This window comes from Stenella coeruleoalba (assembly GCF_951394435.1).
Source record: "Stenella coeruleoalba genome assembly, chromosome: 7".
Lineage (NCBI taxonomy): Eukaryota > Metazoa > Chordata > Mammalia > Artiodactyla > Delphinidae > Stenella > Stenella coeruleoalba.
Window position 1 is genome coordinate 75,585,543 of NC_137153.1, and position 15,442 is coordinate 75,600,984.

General features: G+C 38.5%; 1 protein-coding gene across 1 annotated transcript in view; it reads left to right on the top strand.

Moving 5' to 3' along the window:
• LOC307189131 (uncharacterized protein C9orf85 homolog) overlaps positions 1–15,442 on the top strand; it is a 63,421-nt gene that overhangs the window by 29,827 nt on the left and 18,152 nt on the right. Inside the window, exon 2 of the mRNA XM_079926937.1 lies at positions 958–1,064. Coding sequence (XP_079783063.1) covers positions 958–1,064 — 107 coding nt within the window. The remainder of the gene's footprint in view (positions 1–957; positions 1,065–15,442) is intronic.

A 15,442-nucleotide genomic window follows, 5' to 3' on the forward strand; every position in this document is an offset into this window, starting at 1 on the left:
ACATGAGAATACAAAAGGTTTAAATTGAATAATTAAATACCTTCTTGCTTCCAGCTGCTTCTCCCTGGCTCTCCTTTCTCAAGTTTCTTAGTCTCTGCTGTCCCCTGCAGACTGACAATTCAGGACTGTCTAATTTCTCAGTTTAATTTCTCATTTCTCAGTGGTAAGATTTGAATTGTCAAAACAGTAGTCTTAAAATATGAATTAGACTTTCTTTTTTATTACTACCTGTTTTTGAGATATAATGTACATACAGTAAAATGCATATATCTTAACTATACAGTTTGAGTTGTAAAATAAATATGCATCAGAATCAATGGGAATGTGCTTAAAATACTCCTTCCAGGAAATTAAAAAGCTCCCTAGATGATTCTGAGCTACAGCCAGTTAAGGATCTTTGCCTTTGTAAAGAGCCAAATTGATAATGTACATCGAAATACATAGTATACCATAAAATGTTAACCCAGGTTGAAGTTAGGTTGCTATTTAAAAAAACACTTAGGCCTTCCCTAGTGGCACAGTGGTTAAGAATCCGCCTGCCAATGCAGGGTACATGGGTTTGAGCCTTGGTCTGGGAAGATCCCACATGCCATGAAGCAGCTAAGCCCGCACTCCACAACTACTGAGGCTGTGCTCTAGAGCCCGCAAGCTGCAACTACTGAGCCCACGTGCCACAGCTGCTGAAGCCCACACGCCTAAAGTCCGTGCTCTGCAACGAGAGTAGCCACCGCAATGAGAAGCCCGTGCACCACAACAAGGAGTAGCCCCCACTTACTGCAACTAGAGAAAGGTCGCGTAGCAACAAAGATCCAACGCGGCCAAAAAGTAAATAAATTTATAAAAATAAATAAATAAAATTAAAATTAAAAAAACCTTAAATTTCTCATGTACCTTTTGGGGTTTGTAATGCTGGCTCACAAGTGAAATTCTCAATTTGTTTTTCTGTTTCTTTTTAAGAAAATTAATGCAAAACTTCATGATGGAGTATGTCAGCGTTGTAAAGAAGTTCTTGAGTGGCGTGTAAAATACAGCAAGTACAAACCCTTATCAAAGCCTAAAAAATGGTAAGTTAAGTTTCTTAATTACCTCACCAGTACTATCAGTATCATAGTATATGACTTCATTCCCTGATTTTAAAAATCGTGTCCAGAAAATATTAAGGTGAATAGAGAAAAAATTTCCATTCCCTGCAGAATAGAATTTCATCTTACATGCTGAATCCTAGCTTGTGAAGGCAAATAGATTGAAAGGGTGGATTCACCATTCCCTTCTCCCCATTCTCCCCTAAATAAATAATGCACCATTTTTATAGCATCTTGTTCATAAAATGAGACTAGGCTTAAGACAGAGAAGGGAAAGTTTGTTTTGCAAAATTCTATCTCCCACTGATGAGATAATAATGTTTACTATTTAATTTACTAAATTAAATAATATTTTTTACCAAAGGGGGTCTTAAAAAGGGTCTGACCTTTTAATTTGGCCCATGAAGATTACTGAAATGCCTTAGATTGAGTATCATAAATAAATCACTAGATTGATAATTTATAATTTCATTCCTTTGAAGTTTTGGGTCTACATGAAGAGACACTGGACTTTGTTTCTCACCTCTCTGTCCTTTACCCTTCCTCTGTAATTTTGGCATTCTGTTTTATCAGCTTTATGTACATCCTGGTGCAGCTCCCTTACATTCTTTGGCTCAGCTGAGTAAGGGCCATATTGGAGGGTAATTGCTGCCTAAAAGAGAAAACTGATTATTTTACATATAAAAATTAGCATTAATATGTACAATATTATTTTTACAATTATGAGTTTTAATTTGGTAGTCTATATAGTAACTATTTAGAATACATTTGTTCATTGTTGCTTTATTTTACTTTTAGCTATTCAGTAGTAGCAACTTCCTTAAATGTATTCCCTCTCCCTTTTTGGGAGGAAATTTTAATTAAAGTTTGGAAGTCAGTCTAAATAATAAATATGGGGCTTCCCTGGTGGCGCAGTGGTTGAGAGTCCGCCTGCCGATGCAGGGGACGCGGGTTCGTGCCCCGGTCCGGGAAGATCCCACATGCCGTGGAGCTGCTGGGCCCGTGAGCCATGGCCGCTGAGCCTGCGCGTCTGGAGCCTGTGTTCCACAACGGGAGAGGCCAGGGCAGTGAGAGGCCCGTGTACCACACACACACAAAATAATAATAATAATAATAAATAAATATGATACAACCTTTGCTGTTTATTTCTATTGAAAAATTATGTCAGCTTTTTTGTGGATCTTTAACTCAAGCTATGGGGTAATTTGTTTATTTGAGAATTTTAATAGCTTTGAATGTTTGGGCATTTTAGTTTGCTTAAGATGCTTCTTTTTTTTTTTTTTTTTTTGCGGTATGCGGGCCTCTCACTGTTGTGGCCTCTCCCGTTGCGGAGCACAGGCTCCGGGTGCGCAGGCCTAGCAGCCATGGCTCATGGGCCCAGCCACTCCGCGGCACGTGGGATCTTCCCGGACTGGGGCACGAACCTGTGTCCCCTGCATCGGCAGGCGGACTCTCAACCACTGCGCCACCAGGGAAGCCCAAGATGCTTCTTTTTAATGCTGAAAGGTTAAAAACCTCAAGTAAAGATAGACTAACTTCAGCTTTTTATTTCTGTATTGCTTTTTCAGAGCAAATTTTTAGTATTTATTACAGGTACAGCTGACCCCCTTTTAAATAGCTATACAAGTTTCTGTCTCCTGTCTTCCAGTCTTTTCTTTGTATTCTCTAGCATTTCCTCCCCAAAGAAAACACTTATAAAGAAAATTTTAAAGTTTTATGCTCATTGGCCCAAATTAGCAGTAGGGAAATTTGGCAACTGTTTGTACTGTTCAGTGCTGGATTTCCATGAATGGATTGACTCTGTTTCCTACCACAGAAATTAGATGCTGATTCACTATAAACTGTGTAGTTTTAGTTAATAGGCCTAATACAAGATTTGTAGTTTTTTGAATATTTTCAACAGGTCTTTCTTTTTATAAAGGTATTTTGAGATTTCGTCACCAGTCTCCACTTTTCTCTTGGTAGTGCTAGTTCCTAAAAGAATTTTTATAGGTAGTAAGTATTTATGTAACTGTAGAGTTTTAGTAGATTCATGATATAACAAAGGAAATAATTTAAAAACATTTGTGCCTTATCCATTATCTGCAATTTAATCTCTTATCTTTAATTTGTGCTGCCTCCTTTATGTTTATCTTCATTGAATGTGCCAGTATATAAAAGATCATATCAATTATTATACATTTTCCAGATGCTGTGATTTGCTAGAGAATTTCTTTTTTTAAAAAAGTTTTTATTGAATTTGTTACAATATTGCTTCTGCTTTATGTTTTGGTTTTTTGGCCCCAAAGCATGTGGGATCTTAGCTCCCCAACCAGGGATCAAACCCACACCCCCCACATTGGAAGGCAAAGTCTTAACCACTGGACCGCCAGGGAAGTCCCATGCCATAGAATTTCTGAACTTAGTTATTTTAGACAGCTCTTGAATTTTTATTCTTTTTGTGTATTACTTATGGCCTTAATATTTTTATGGTTCCAGAAGAACTTGTATACTATAATTCCTAGAAGAACAGATATTTTATTCAGATAGAAAGACTCTGTTAAAAACAAAAGGAAACAGTAACAAATCTTATGTTTAGTTCCAGAAAACTTATAACACAACAACCTAAGAATGGTTGAATGTGGACACATGGACCCAAAGGTCAGCAACTCTGTCCTATCTTGGAGTCATTGAAGTCCTTGGAGTCAGGGAAGCTCATGGTGATGTTGCCAATAGCCGGTAGTATGTGACTCAGAGGTCTTCGAAATGAGAGCTAGAAGAGGACCTCAGGAGCTGCTGTTCTATATCACCCTGAAGCAGATGAGGTTAGCCATAGAATAGCTCCCACTGAATGCAAAATGAAGGAAATATATTATACAAATACCAAAGTACAGGTAACAAGACATTAAAGCCTAAAGGAAGATCTCTAGTAATAAAGAAGCCCAAACTAATACAAAAATGATAGCTTATGAGAGACTAAGAAACTGCTAGTTAAAACAAGTCTGAACACGTGATTTAGGAGGTCAACTTGCCTGGCCTAGAATATCATGAATTTCAGGCTACGTTAGAATTTTAGATTACATTAGGCATTTTAGAAAGCCTAGCTTTCAAACTCCAAACCAAGATTGAGTGTTATAGAAAGCATAAATCACCTATGTACACTTTGCTGTCTCTGCATATCAAAACTTGACCAATGCTATAAGGTTTTTAAATCCATTGATGAACAGTGCTTAAAGTAGCGTAGCTTGTTTTGAAATTTTAAATGTTTTGTTCAAGCTAATCACTTATAAATTAAATTTGTCCTTTGTTAGGATTTGTATAAGAAGTTTACTTTGACACTAGATGTGTCTTTTGTGTAAAGATTCATTTTCCAGCACCCTGAATGTTACTTTTGGTAAAAACGCTGAGCATTGTTTCATTTGTCTGTCTCATGCTACAAATTATGTAACCAAATGATGTACATAAAGAAAAGTTCAGCAGAACATAAAATGGAGGAGGAAGTACTGGTTATAAGTGACATTTCTTTTGGAATGAGATAATATTCTGAATATTGGGAAAATTAATGCCTTTTCTCCCATTTGTTTGGCGTGTGAATCACCAAAAACCACCCACATCTAGCAAATTTCCATTGTCCATGGGATCTGATACCAAACAGTTAGATCCAAGAAACAGAGGTTGACATCTAAACTCTTCAAACTTCTTCATTCAACCATGGGAAGCAAAAATTGTACGGTGTTTGTAAGTGGCAGAAAATATTTTCATGTTTCTCTTTTTCCTTCAGTAAGGTGATGTGCTACAGGATTTTTATAAGCATGTTCTTTATGACAATTTCTTCCAATAACTGAAAACAACCATGGACCATTCCCAGAGACTTTTAAGAAAAGAATAGACGTCCTAACTTTAGCTGAAAGAGAGAAGAGTTGAAAACTGTTTTTGCTAGAGAGGGATGGGATGATGGCTGTGAGGGGAAGGGGATAAAATGCATGTCACGTATTAGTGATGTGTGAACAATGAGATATGGTATGATACTACCCTTTTATATGATCAGATAATTTAAATGTCATTGAGTATGCAAAGCTGTAGGTCTTTATAGAAATAAAATGAAAGGCTCATAAACATAATGCTTAGTTTTTTACAGCTTCTCATCTCTGTAAAAGTGCTAAGATGAGCTGCCATCCTTATTTTCCACTGTCACTTAATCAGAGGTCAGCGTAGTTGTACCAGGATTTCCCCATCATTTTGGCTCGTGTTTTTTTATTTGAAGGCGAGAAATCGCTACTCCCTGGTGGAGGGCTGTTGTGGTGCTATGACAGACATCTCCCTTGACCCCTGAATGGTATAATCATTATTAAGATTACTGCTAGATGTTGAATTGTGGTTCAGGACGAGTCTAAATCTTTTTGTATAAAACCTCATTTTTCAAGGGGAATTACCTGGTGGTCCAGTGGTTAGGACTCTGCACTTTCAGCGCTTTCACTGTGAAGGGTGGGGTTCGGTCCCTGGTTGGGGAACTAAGATCCCTGCAAGTCACGCAGCGAGGCCAAAAAAAAACCCCAAAAACCCCTCATTTTTCAAGTGCCTTGTTTTTTTTTTTTTTTTTTAACATCTTTATTGGAGTATAATTGCTCTACAATGGTGTGTTAGTTTCTGTCAAGTGTCTTGTTTTTGACTTTTGAGGGGAAAAAAAAAACCCAAAGATAAATTAAAACCATTCATTACCATTCCTGGTCAATCACAAACCATTCATGAACACTGTAAATAATTTTAGGTGTGGAGCTGAAAATTATTGGAAAAGCAAGAAATCTTAAAAATATAAAGTGATTTGTATAACTCTTAAAAGAAGAAAGGAATCTTGATATTTTTCACTTAAAACTCATTTATAGACATTTATATTATTTTCTGGGTACTAGAAATACAGATGGTTAAAAGACTGTCCCCTTCCTCAAGCAATGTAAGGAAATGAAATGGGCTGTTTTCTTTCTTTCTTTTTTTTTATTCTGGGCTCAGAGGGATTAAATGTCTTACCAAGATAAGAAAGTAAAGCAAATGGAGTTAAGATTCAGATGCAAATTGTCTTATTGCAAAGCTCTGTTTTTCCACTTTCCCACAGTGATTTCTGTGTTTTATTATTCATTCAAAAAGTCCTTTTTCCCTCTTCACCTGAGCCTAATACTATATTAATTTTTATAAGTCACCTGTCTTGTTTATGGAAGTTTCCTACTGCTGAGTAGTATATATAGTCCTGCTTTTTTTTTTTTTTTTTTTGAAATGCCTGTATCTAGACAAATTTTACTTGTAGGTCCTGAAATGCCTAAGGCATAGAAACTTCATATGCCTTGTGTTTCAGGTAACCAAGCAACCTTTTTCTCCTGTCAATTTTGAAATGTAGTAGGCAAATACCCACATATCTGTTAGAGTCTCTAGCCTGTTTGTTTTCTCTTCCTACCCATTAAAAAGAAATCACCAATAATATAGTGTTAGCTCATGTTTAACATAACCATTAGAAGAGAAAGGAGAAGCTAGTATAAAATAGCAACAGACCACAAACAGATTAGAGTCTGGGAGGGGAGGATTTTGCCTCCCAGGGGATATTTGGCAGTGTCTGGAGACTTTTTGATTGTCATGACTAGAGAATTTGGGAGGGATGCTACTGGCATCTAGGAGGTAGAGGCCCAGGTGTAGGCTAAACATCCCACAGCGCCCAGGACAGCCCTTACAACGAAGCTATAGCCGCCTGACCTGGCCGTAGTGTCGTGGTTGAGGAACCGTGTTGCATACAAAATAGGTGGATACCCACAGGGTCAAGCCACTGAAATGTCATACGTATTTGGTTCAGTGGTTTTCAAACTTTGCAGCTGTAGAGTTTTTGAATAAAACAAAAGGTTACCCAGGAGTCCACTGAATGCTACAGACCAAAATGGAGCTGCCCTGAATGGAGAGAAGACCTTAAATGCCAAAGGAAGAATGTTGATTGAAAGTAGATTTCATCCGAAACATATTTCAAGTGAAGAGAAGAACTGGTGTACCATACCTTGGAACCACATTGCTCTAGGGATGTCTGGCCAGTTTCATGACTTGTGGGTGCTATATGCCTAAAACAATGTTTGCTTTTCATTAAACAAAGTCACTCCCCCTGGTCCTCACATCCAGGTATTCACTTCTTTTTTAATTTATTTATTTATTTTTGGCTGCGTTGGGTCTTCATTGCTGCGCACGGGCTTTATCTAGTTGCGGCAAGCGGGGGCTACTCTCAGTTGCGGTGTGCGGGCTTCTCATTGCAGTGACTTTTCTTGTCGCAGAGCATGGACTCTAGGCACGCGGGCTTCAGTAGTTGTGATCCGTGTGCTCAGTAGTTGTGGCCTACGGGCTCTAGAGCGCAGGCTCAGTAGTTGTGGAGCATGGGCTTAGTTGCTCTGCAGCACATGGGATCTTCCTGGACCAGGGATTGAACCCATGTCTCCTGCATTGGCAGGCAGAGTCTTAACCACTGCGCCACCAGGGAAGTCCCCAGGTATTGCACTTCTTACTTGACAATTTTAAAACGTGTTGCCTCTTAATTTTTATCTCCACTGACTGCCCTGGTACAACCCTTATCTCTTCACACGTCATTGCATTAAATAAATAAATTCTCCCCTATCTCATCTCTACTCCCTTGGCTCAGATGAATAAAATAGTGTTTTTAAAAAGGCTTATTTCACATGAATGTTTCAAGTGCACTTGTGGGGAAGAGTTGGGTCTCCAGCAGCAGCAGGCAGGTAAGTGGAACTTTGTCCCCCCAGAAGTTTTGCTTTTGTATGTTTACTGTAGTGTGCTGGGGGAATGGATGGGGGTGGTCTTCTAAACTGTGGGAGAAAACAAAACGTAGTACTATTGGGGAGAAAGTGAGGTGTTGCTCAACAGGTCATGCTACCCTATTGCTTACCTCTCTAACCAGATGTTTGCTCCATCTTTACTAAAAGCTTTTCTTTTTTTAATTAGCCAAACTAAATCCTTAAAGATAATCTTTTATAGACCAACTGTGTTCTTTTTTTAAGTTGTCTATCTATCTATCTATCTATTTATTTTTGTTGTGGTGGTGAAAAACACATAACATAAAATTTGCCATCTCAGCCATTTAAAAGTGTACAGTTTGGTAGTGTTATGTATAATCACATGTGCAGTAGATCTCCAGAGCTTTTTCATCTTGCAAGTTTGAAGCTGTATAACCCATTTAACAACAACTCCCCTCTTCTTCTTTCCTTAGTTCTTGGTAAACACCATTCTACTTTCTGTTGTTTTGAATTTGACTACTTTAAATACCTTATATAAATGCAATCATACAGTGTATGTCTTTTTTTTTACTTTCATTTCACTTAGCATGATGTCTTCAAGGATCATTGTGCTGCAGCATGTGACAGAATTTCCTTCCATTTTAAACCTGAATAATAATTGTGTGTGTGTGTGTGTGTGTGTGTGTGTGTGTGTATGTATCACATTTTGTTTATCCACTCATCCACTGATGGACCTCTAGGTGGCTCCCACCTCTTGGCTATTTTGAATACTGCTATGAACAATGTTGGGCAGATATCTCTTCGAGACTCTGTTTTCAGTTCCTTGCATGTATACGCAGAAGAGGGATTGGTGGATCATATGGTAGTTCTGTTTTCATGAGGCTTCTCCATACTTTTTTCTATAGTGATCACACTATTTTATAATCCTATCAGTGGTGCACAAGGGTTCAAATTTCTCTACATACTTGCCAAAATATGTTAACTCCCTTTTTTTTAAAGGGAAGAAGTATTGTACTCTTAAAATTCTGCCTAATAAAGAGTACCACTGCCCTCACTTTTCAAAGAAAGCAAATTAATGCACAGAAAGCACCAGGTATATCCACCAGCTAATGGTTAAATCATGATAGTACCTTGCACTCATTCCTTGGTACTGAATTATTTTATTTGTCCATGAGTTGGCATTCATTACTTGTATTTGTTCATTGCTCAAACACTGTAACGTGAATCTCCTTGAACGAGTTATAATCACATTTTAGATAGATAGATTCTATTCATAAGTATCCAAGGTGTACTTGCTTTCAGTGCTTAGGAACTGAGCATACTACTTACTTCACTGTGAGATACCTGAAAAATAATGTTTACAATATGCCGTGACCAGTCCAAATTGAGCCCTTATTCCTCCATATAATCTGAGTTTATAGCGTCTGAGTGAAGACCCATTGTTTAGGTGGCTAATTCTACAATCCACATGTTTTGAACATTTTGACTTGCCTCCCTTTTGATGTATTGTAAAACTGAGCACATTTATCAGCTCTTTGCATTCTAGAAGCACAGCTTCTGTTATTAAAATACACCTTTGAGGGGTCCCTGAGCCATTATGGGCCTAAAGCTATATTGCATGCATGGGAAAGATAAACAGATTCAAGTGAAAAGGAAAAATAAATGGATTTTTAAATAAATTATTAGAGAAAGAATTTTTCCTTTTTTAAATTTGAAGAAAATATTTGTGTCAGGACATCTGAAAATTAAATGCGTTGTTTATTGTAGACTCTTCTAATAGAAAAATTGTCTCAGTGCTAATAAACATTGGTGCTTAACGAAATTAATTGGGATGGAAATGCAAAAGCTTTATATTTTATAAATATTATATTTCATAGCCAGAGAAGGCTGTTGACTTGGTGATATTTTATATAGTGAAATGGCTACAGATTAACGAACAAAGTTGAATTCCTTAAAAACTGGTAAAAATTGGGGACTTCCCTGGCCGTCCAGTGGTTAAGACTTGGCCTTCCAATGCAGGGGGTGCAGGTTGGATCCCTGGTCTGGGAGCTAGGATCCCACATGCCTCTCGGCCAAAAAACCAAAACATAAAATGGAAGCAATATTGTAACAAATTCAATGAAGACTTTAAAAATGGTCCACATCAACCCATGATGCTCGCTCCATCCGCTACTCTGATCCCCTCATCAAGGTGAATGACACCATTCAAATTGATTTGGAGACTGGCAAGATTACTGATTTCTTCAAATTTGACACTGGTAACCTGTGAATTGTGGCTGGAGGTGCTAACCTGGGAAGAATTGGTATGATCACTCACCAGGAGAGACATCCTGGTTCTTTTGATGTAGTTTATGTGAAAGATGCCAATGGCAATAGCTTTGCCACCCGGCTCTCCAACATTTTCGTTATTGGCAAAGGCAACAAACCATGGATCTCTGTTCCTTGTGGAAAGGGTATCTGCCTTACCATTGCTGAGGAGAGAGACAAGAGACTGGCAGCCAAACAGAGCAGTGGATAAAATGATCTCTAAGTGACGTGATTGGGAAAGTCTTTGTACTTATAGATAATACTACATACTTAATAGCCTCTTTAGTGTTAAAAAAAAAAAATGGTCCACATCAAAAAAAATCTTAAAAAAAAAAACTGGTAAAAATTGGATGCTTAATTTATCGGTTTATTGCCTGACAACTGGCTTTTATTCCCTTCCTTCCTTCCTGTTTTTCTATTTTTCTTTCTTTCTATTTTTCTTTTTTTCTTTCTTTTGCTGGCACCATGTATTTTATATATTGTATATACCTGTATATAGCATATATATATTATTGTGGTAAATAAAGACTGGCTTTCTATACATTCTTTTATTTTTACCATTTAAAATAAACATAGCAGTTGGATTGTTTATCTGGTTTATAGATTTTTAGGCTCTTTCTAATCTTACCTCCCAAACCCCATCATTTTTATTATTAACTTAGGGTATTAGACTGGGTGGAAATAGAAGGTGAAGTTTATACCAGTTGTGTTCATTACATTTTACAAATTTTATTGGCTTGGCAAAAAGGGTTGGAATTTATTTTTTATTTTTTATTTTGCGGTACGCGGGCCTCTCACTGTTGTGGCCTCTCCTGTTGCAGAGCGCAGGCTCAGCGGCCATGGCGCACGAGCCCAGCCGCTCCGCGGCATGTGGGATCTTCCCGGACCGGGGCACGAACCCGTGTCCCCTGCATCGGCAGGCGGACTCTCAACCACTGCACCACCAGGGAAGCACAAAGGGTTGGAATTTTTAAGTGTTGAATTAAATTTTACACCAGGTCTAGGCAACATCCCAATCAATTTCATTGAAATAAATACATTATTAAATATCACGTTTCCAGACCAGTGAAAAATTGATTACTTACTGTTGCAAAGAATGTAATAAATTAGGAAGAAAAATTGTTCTAAAATAAAATAGGAGAAAAGGATATTTAATGATTAAACCTTCATTGTCAGTCAGGTCCTCTCTCTAGATGTGTGTGTACCTATATGCAGTTTATTTGGAAATTCAAGTAAGTTTGTGATGGCAGAGGTGATTGGGATGAAGATAGTTTAACAGTGTATGCTATCTGCCAGAATCCAAGCAGAATTAAAAGATAGTAAAGACTCAACTGTAGTTTGACTCTTTCTTTTCCTTTCCCTTCCTGCCTTCATCCCCCATCAACCTGGGAAAGGTGTACTGTAAATAGCTGGGGAAACCCCTGCAGTTGAGTGCCTTTTTCCTTTCAGACAGCATGACTTTCATGAATAGGAACTGGGAGTGGCATTGCAGAGACTACGTCTTAGATAAGTAAAGTACTTTTAGTACTCTGGGATGCAGAAATAGCTTTGTTATTATAGAACCTTCTCCTTTACTGGTATTTTAGAAATCCAATTTTACTTTTTTGTTTGTTTGTTTTTTTGCGGTACGCGGGCCTCTCACTGTTGTGGCCTCTCCCGTTGCGGAGCACAGGCTCCAGACGCACAGGCTCAGCGGCCATGGCTCACGGGCCCAGCCGCTCCGCGGCATGTGGGATCTTCCCAGACCGGGGCACGAACCCGTGTCCCCTGCATCGGCAGGCAGACTCTCAACCACTGCGCCACCAGGGAAGCCCCCAATTTTACTTTTACTGTTTGGGCACTGAAATGATGTATTCTTTCTGATTTGGATGTTAATTGTAAAAGGTAGAAGCCAGAAAGCTAAGAAATCCCTTAAAAGTAGAAATTATATTCTGTTGGTGAGACTTGGGAGAATTTATTGCTGGAATTCTTCAGAGAATTATCAGGAACTTGATACTGTTTGAGGAATCATGGTAAAAGGAAAGGAAAAGATCTCAAATACTTAGAGCTGGCCTAAGATCACGTAAAGCTAGATTTCACTTTAACCCTAGTACTATACGTTTTTCCATTTTTCTGATAGTGTCTTAAGCAAGTAGATAATTAAGATATTTGTACTGAACTTTGCATGTCTTCAAAGCTTTGTTATATATATTGACTTCTAGTAAGAACCCTATGGAGGTAGGAGCAGCAGATGAAAAAGTGGCCTTAGAAAAATTAGGCGACTTACCGTAGGCACAGCTAGTAAACAGCAGATTCAAAATTAGAATGCAGAGGTTTTTTTGTTTGTTTTTTCATAATCTCTCATTCCTGGCTTTCATTTTAATGTCAGATCCCTAAGGTTTGACTCAAAGTCATCCACTGTGACTTGAACCATTTCTATACCTTAAATTAACGAACACAAAATTTTCACTTGTAGAATGAAAACGTATCTGTTAAAAAACTTTATTTTGTATAACCAGATTTTCCTTACTTAACCTACAAGAACCAAGAAACCTGCCCTGTATTTGAAAGATAATTTAGTGTAATCTACATGTTTTGTTAGGAACAAAATTGTCTCTAGGAAGAGTCCAGGGTAGTGATGGAGGATATTATCCCAAACATAGCTATTTTCTGACAAAGAAATGGGATTGCTAGGGATAACAGATAAAAAATTTGGTTCAGTTTGCAATTATTTTTTTAAATAAATTTATTTATTTATTTGTTTTTATTATTGGCTGTGTTGGGGTCTTTGTTGCTGCATGTGGGCTTTCTCTAGTTGCGGGAGCAGGGACTACTCTTCATTGGGGTGTGCGGGCTTCTCATTGCGGTGGCTTCTCTTGTGGAGCACGGGCTCCAGGCATGCGGGCTTCAGTAGTTGCGGCATGCGGGCTCATTAATTGTGGTTCGTGGGCTCTCTAGAGTGCAGGTTCAGTAGTTGTGGCACATGGGCTTAGTTGCTCCACGACATGTGGGATCTTTCCGGACCAGGGCTTGAACCCATGTCCCCTGCCTTGGCAGGTGGATTCTTAACCACTGTGCCACCAGGGAAGCCCTGCAATTATTTTAAATAGCATCTTCAATGTACAAGACACTGTGCTATGTATTACAGAAGATACCAAAATGACTGTGACACCAAGGAATTTACAGTCTGTTACGAGAGGTGGGCCCACAGGTAACTCTGTTGGCAGGTCGCAAGAAGTGCTAGTTGTAAGTAAAAGGAGACAGAGACCCAAAGGGCACAAGTTAAGCCTGCAGAGGAATAATAAGATGAAGATAGGAAAGACAGATCTAGAAAAGGTAGTAGAGTGCTGTAAACAATGTTTACAGGAAACCCTATGAGGAAGGCACCAGGGAATGGAGGGAAAATGAGCAAGAATCCCCTGTTCTCTTTGATGGACAATGCAGGTACTCTCAAACTGTCTCTATATGTATTGTCTTTGGGTTCTACATAAGTTGTCATTTGTTCATTCATTTGCTCTTATTTTTTCTTTCCTCTTGTTACATAATCTTGGTGATTCATAAACATTAATCAATGTTCCTTGTCAAAAAGATCTGTTTTGAGTATACATTTAACAAAGAGAAAACAAGACAGAATTTTGGTTTAGCGGTTAGATTTCTAGCCTTAAAAAAAGTGTATTGATCACTAATTTTTTTTCATCTTTTATCAAACAAAAGTAAACATTGTTATATACTACAATATGATCAGTCCTTCCATGTATACCAGTGTGTGACAATAAACTATATATGAGAGAAAGACAGTGAGTGCCAGTTTGGCCTCTTTGGTTTAGCTCTTCAACTCCAGAATTTCTTAGAATAGTTTGAGGCTCTGATGGTTAATCAGTGATATGAGAGTCACGTCACCACATTCCAGGAGTATTAAAATGTCCTAGAGTGGAGTTTTAGTCACAGGCCACTCCGCATCATATTATAGTATACAGTGACTGTAAACCCTGACCTTATTCTTGCCCAGAACTTTGGTCTTTAATACGTAAAGGTAAAAGTGAAGAGTTTTCATTACTATCATCACTAGTGCATCTGTACATAAAGCCTACTTTTTGACATTAATATTGATTGATACAGCAAGCTTTGATTTTAAATTACCTGCTCCAAGTAATAGTTTTGAGCAGTAGTTTCCATTTTCTCTTTTTTTTTTCTAAACTACTCTTGGTCAAAGGTGAATATTTTGTAATCTTTTAAGAATTATTCTAATCAAATCTACGGCAATAAGAAGAGGTAAAATCTCTCCACGTATTTTCAAATACATCATTTAGGGACACAGGGAAGTGAACTGAACTTCTACTCAAAGTTCTTGGAATTTGGGGACATTGTTTCCTTAAAAACATTTCCTAAGTAGCATATGATATAATTCCTTAGTATGGATTCTGGATCTTTCTGTGTTAGCACAGGTTACTTGGAGCCACTGTAGGAAATGTCACTTTATAGAACTCTGTTAATGTGAGTTTCTATTATTTGTATACCAAGAATGGAGTATCACAGCTCACTGTTTACAAAAGCACCTAGCTGTCACCTGTCAGAATATTACAAGTGGAGCTGAACTGTGATAAAGGTTAAAGTGTAATAATATAACCAGGAAATGAAGGCAGTACCAGAAAAGTTGTGGCAGAGTAAAATGAGTCTTTTACTTATAGAAGTTACTGAAAATATCAGATCAGTTCTTTTCCCATTGGTATTTATTGTCCAGATCAGTACTTCTCAGAGCTTTTGTTCTCAGGACCTCTTTATACTGTTAAAAATTACTGAGGGGCTTCACTGGTGGTACAGTGGTTGAGAGTCCGCCTGCCGATGCAGGGGACCATGGGTTCGTGCCCCGGTCCGGGAAGATCCCACATGCCGCGGAGCGGCTAGGCCCGTGAGCCATGGCCGCTGAGCCTGCGATCCGCAGCAGGAGAGGCCACAACAGTGAGAGGCCCGCATACCATAAAAAAAAAAAAAAAAAAAAAAAATTTACTGAGGAGCTCAGATAGCTTGTTTTTTAAAAATTAATTATTTGTTTATTTTTGGCTGCGTTGGGTCTTCGTTGCTGCGCGCGGGCTTTCTCTAGTTGTGGTGAGCAGGCTTCTCATTGCGGTGGCTTCTCTTGTTGCAGAGCACGGGCTCTAGGCGGGCGGGCTTCAGTAGTTGTGGCTCGCGGGCTTAGTTGCTCCGCAACATGTGGGATCTTCCCAGACCAGGGATCGAACCCGTGTCCCCTGTATTGGCAGGTGGGATTCTTAACCACTGTGCCACAAGGGAAGCCCTGATAGCTTGGTTTATATTGGCTTTTAT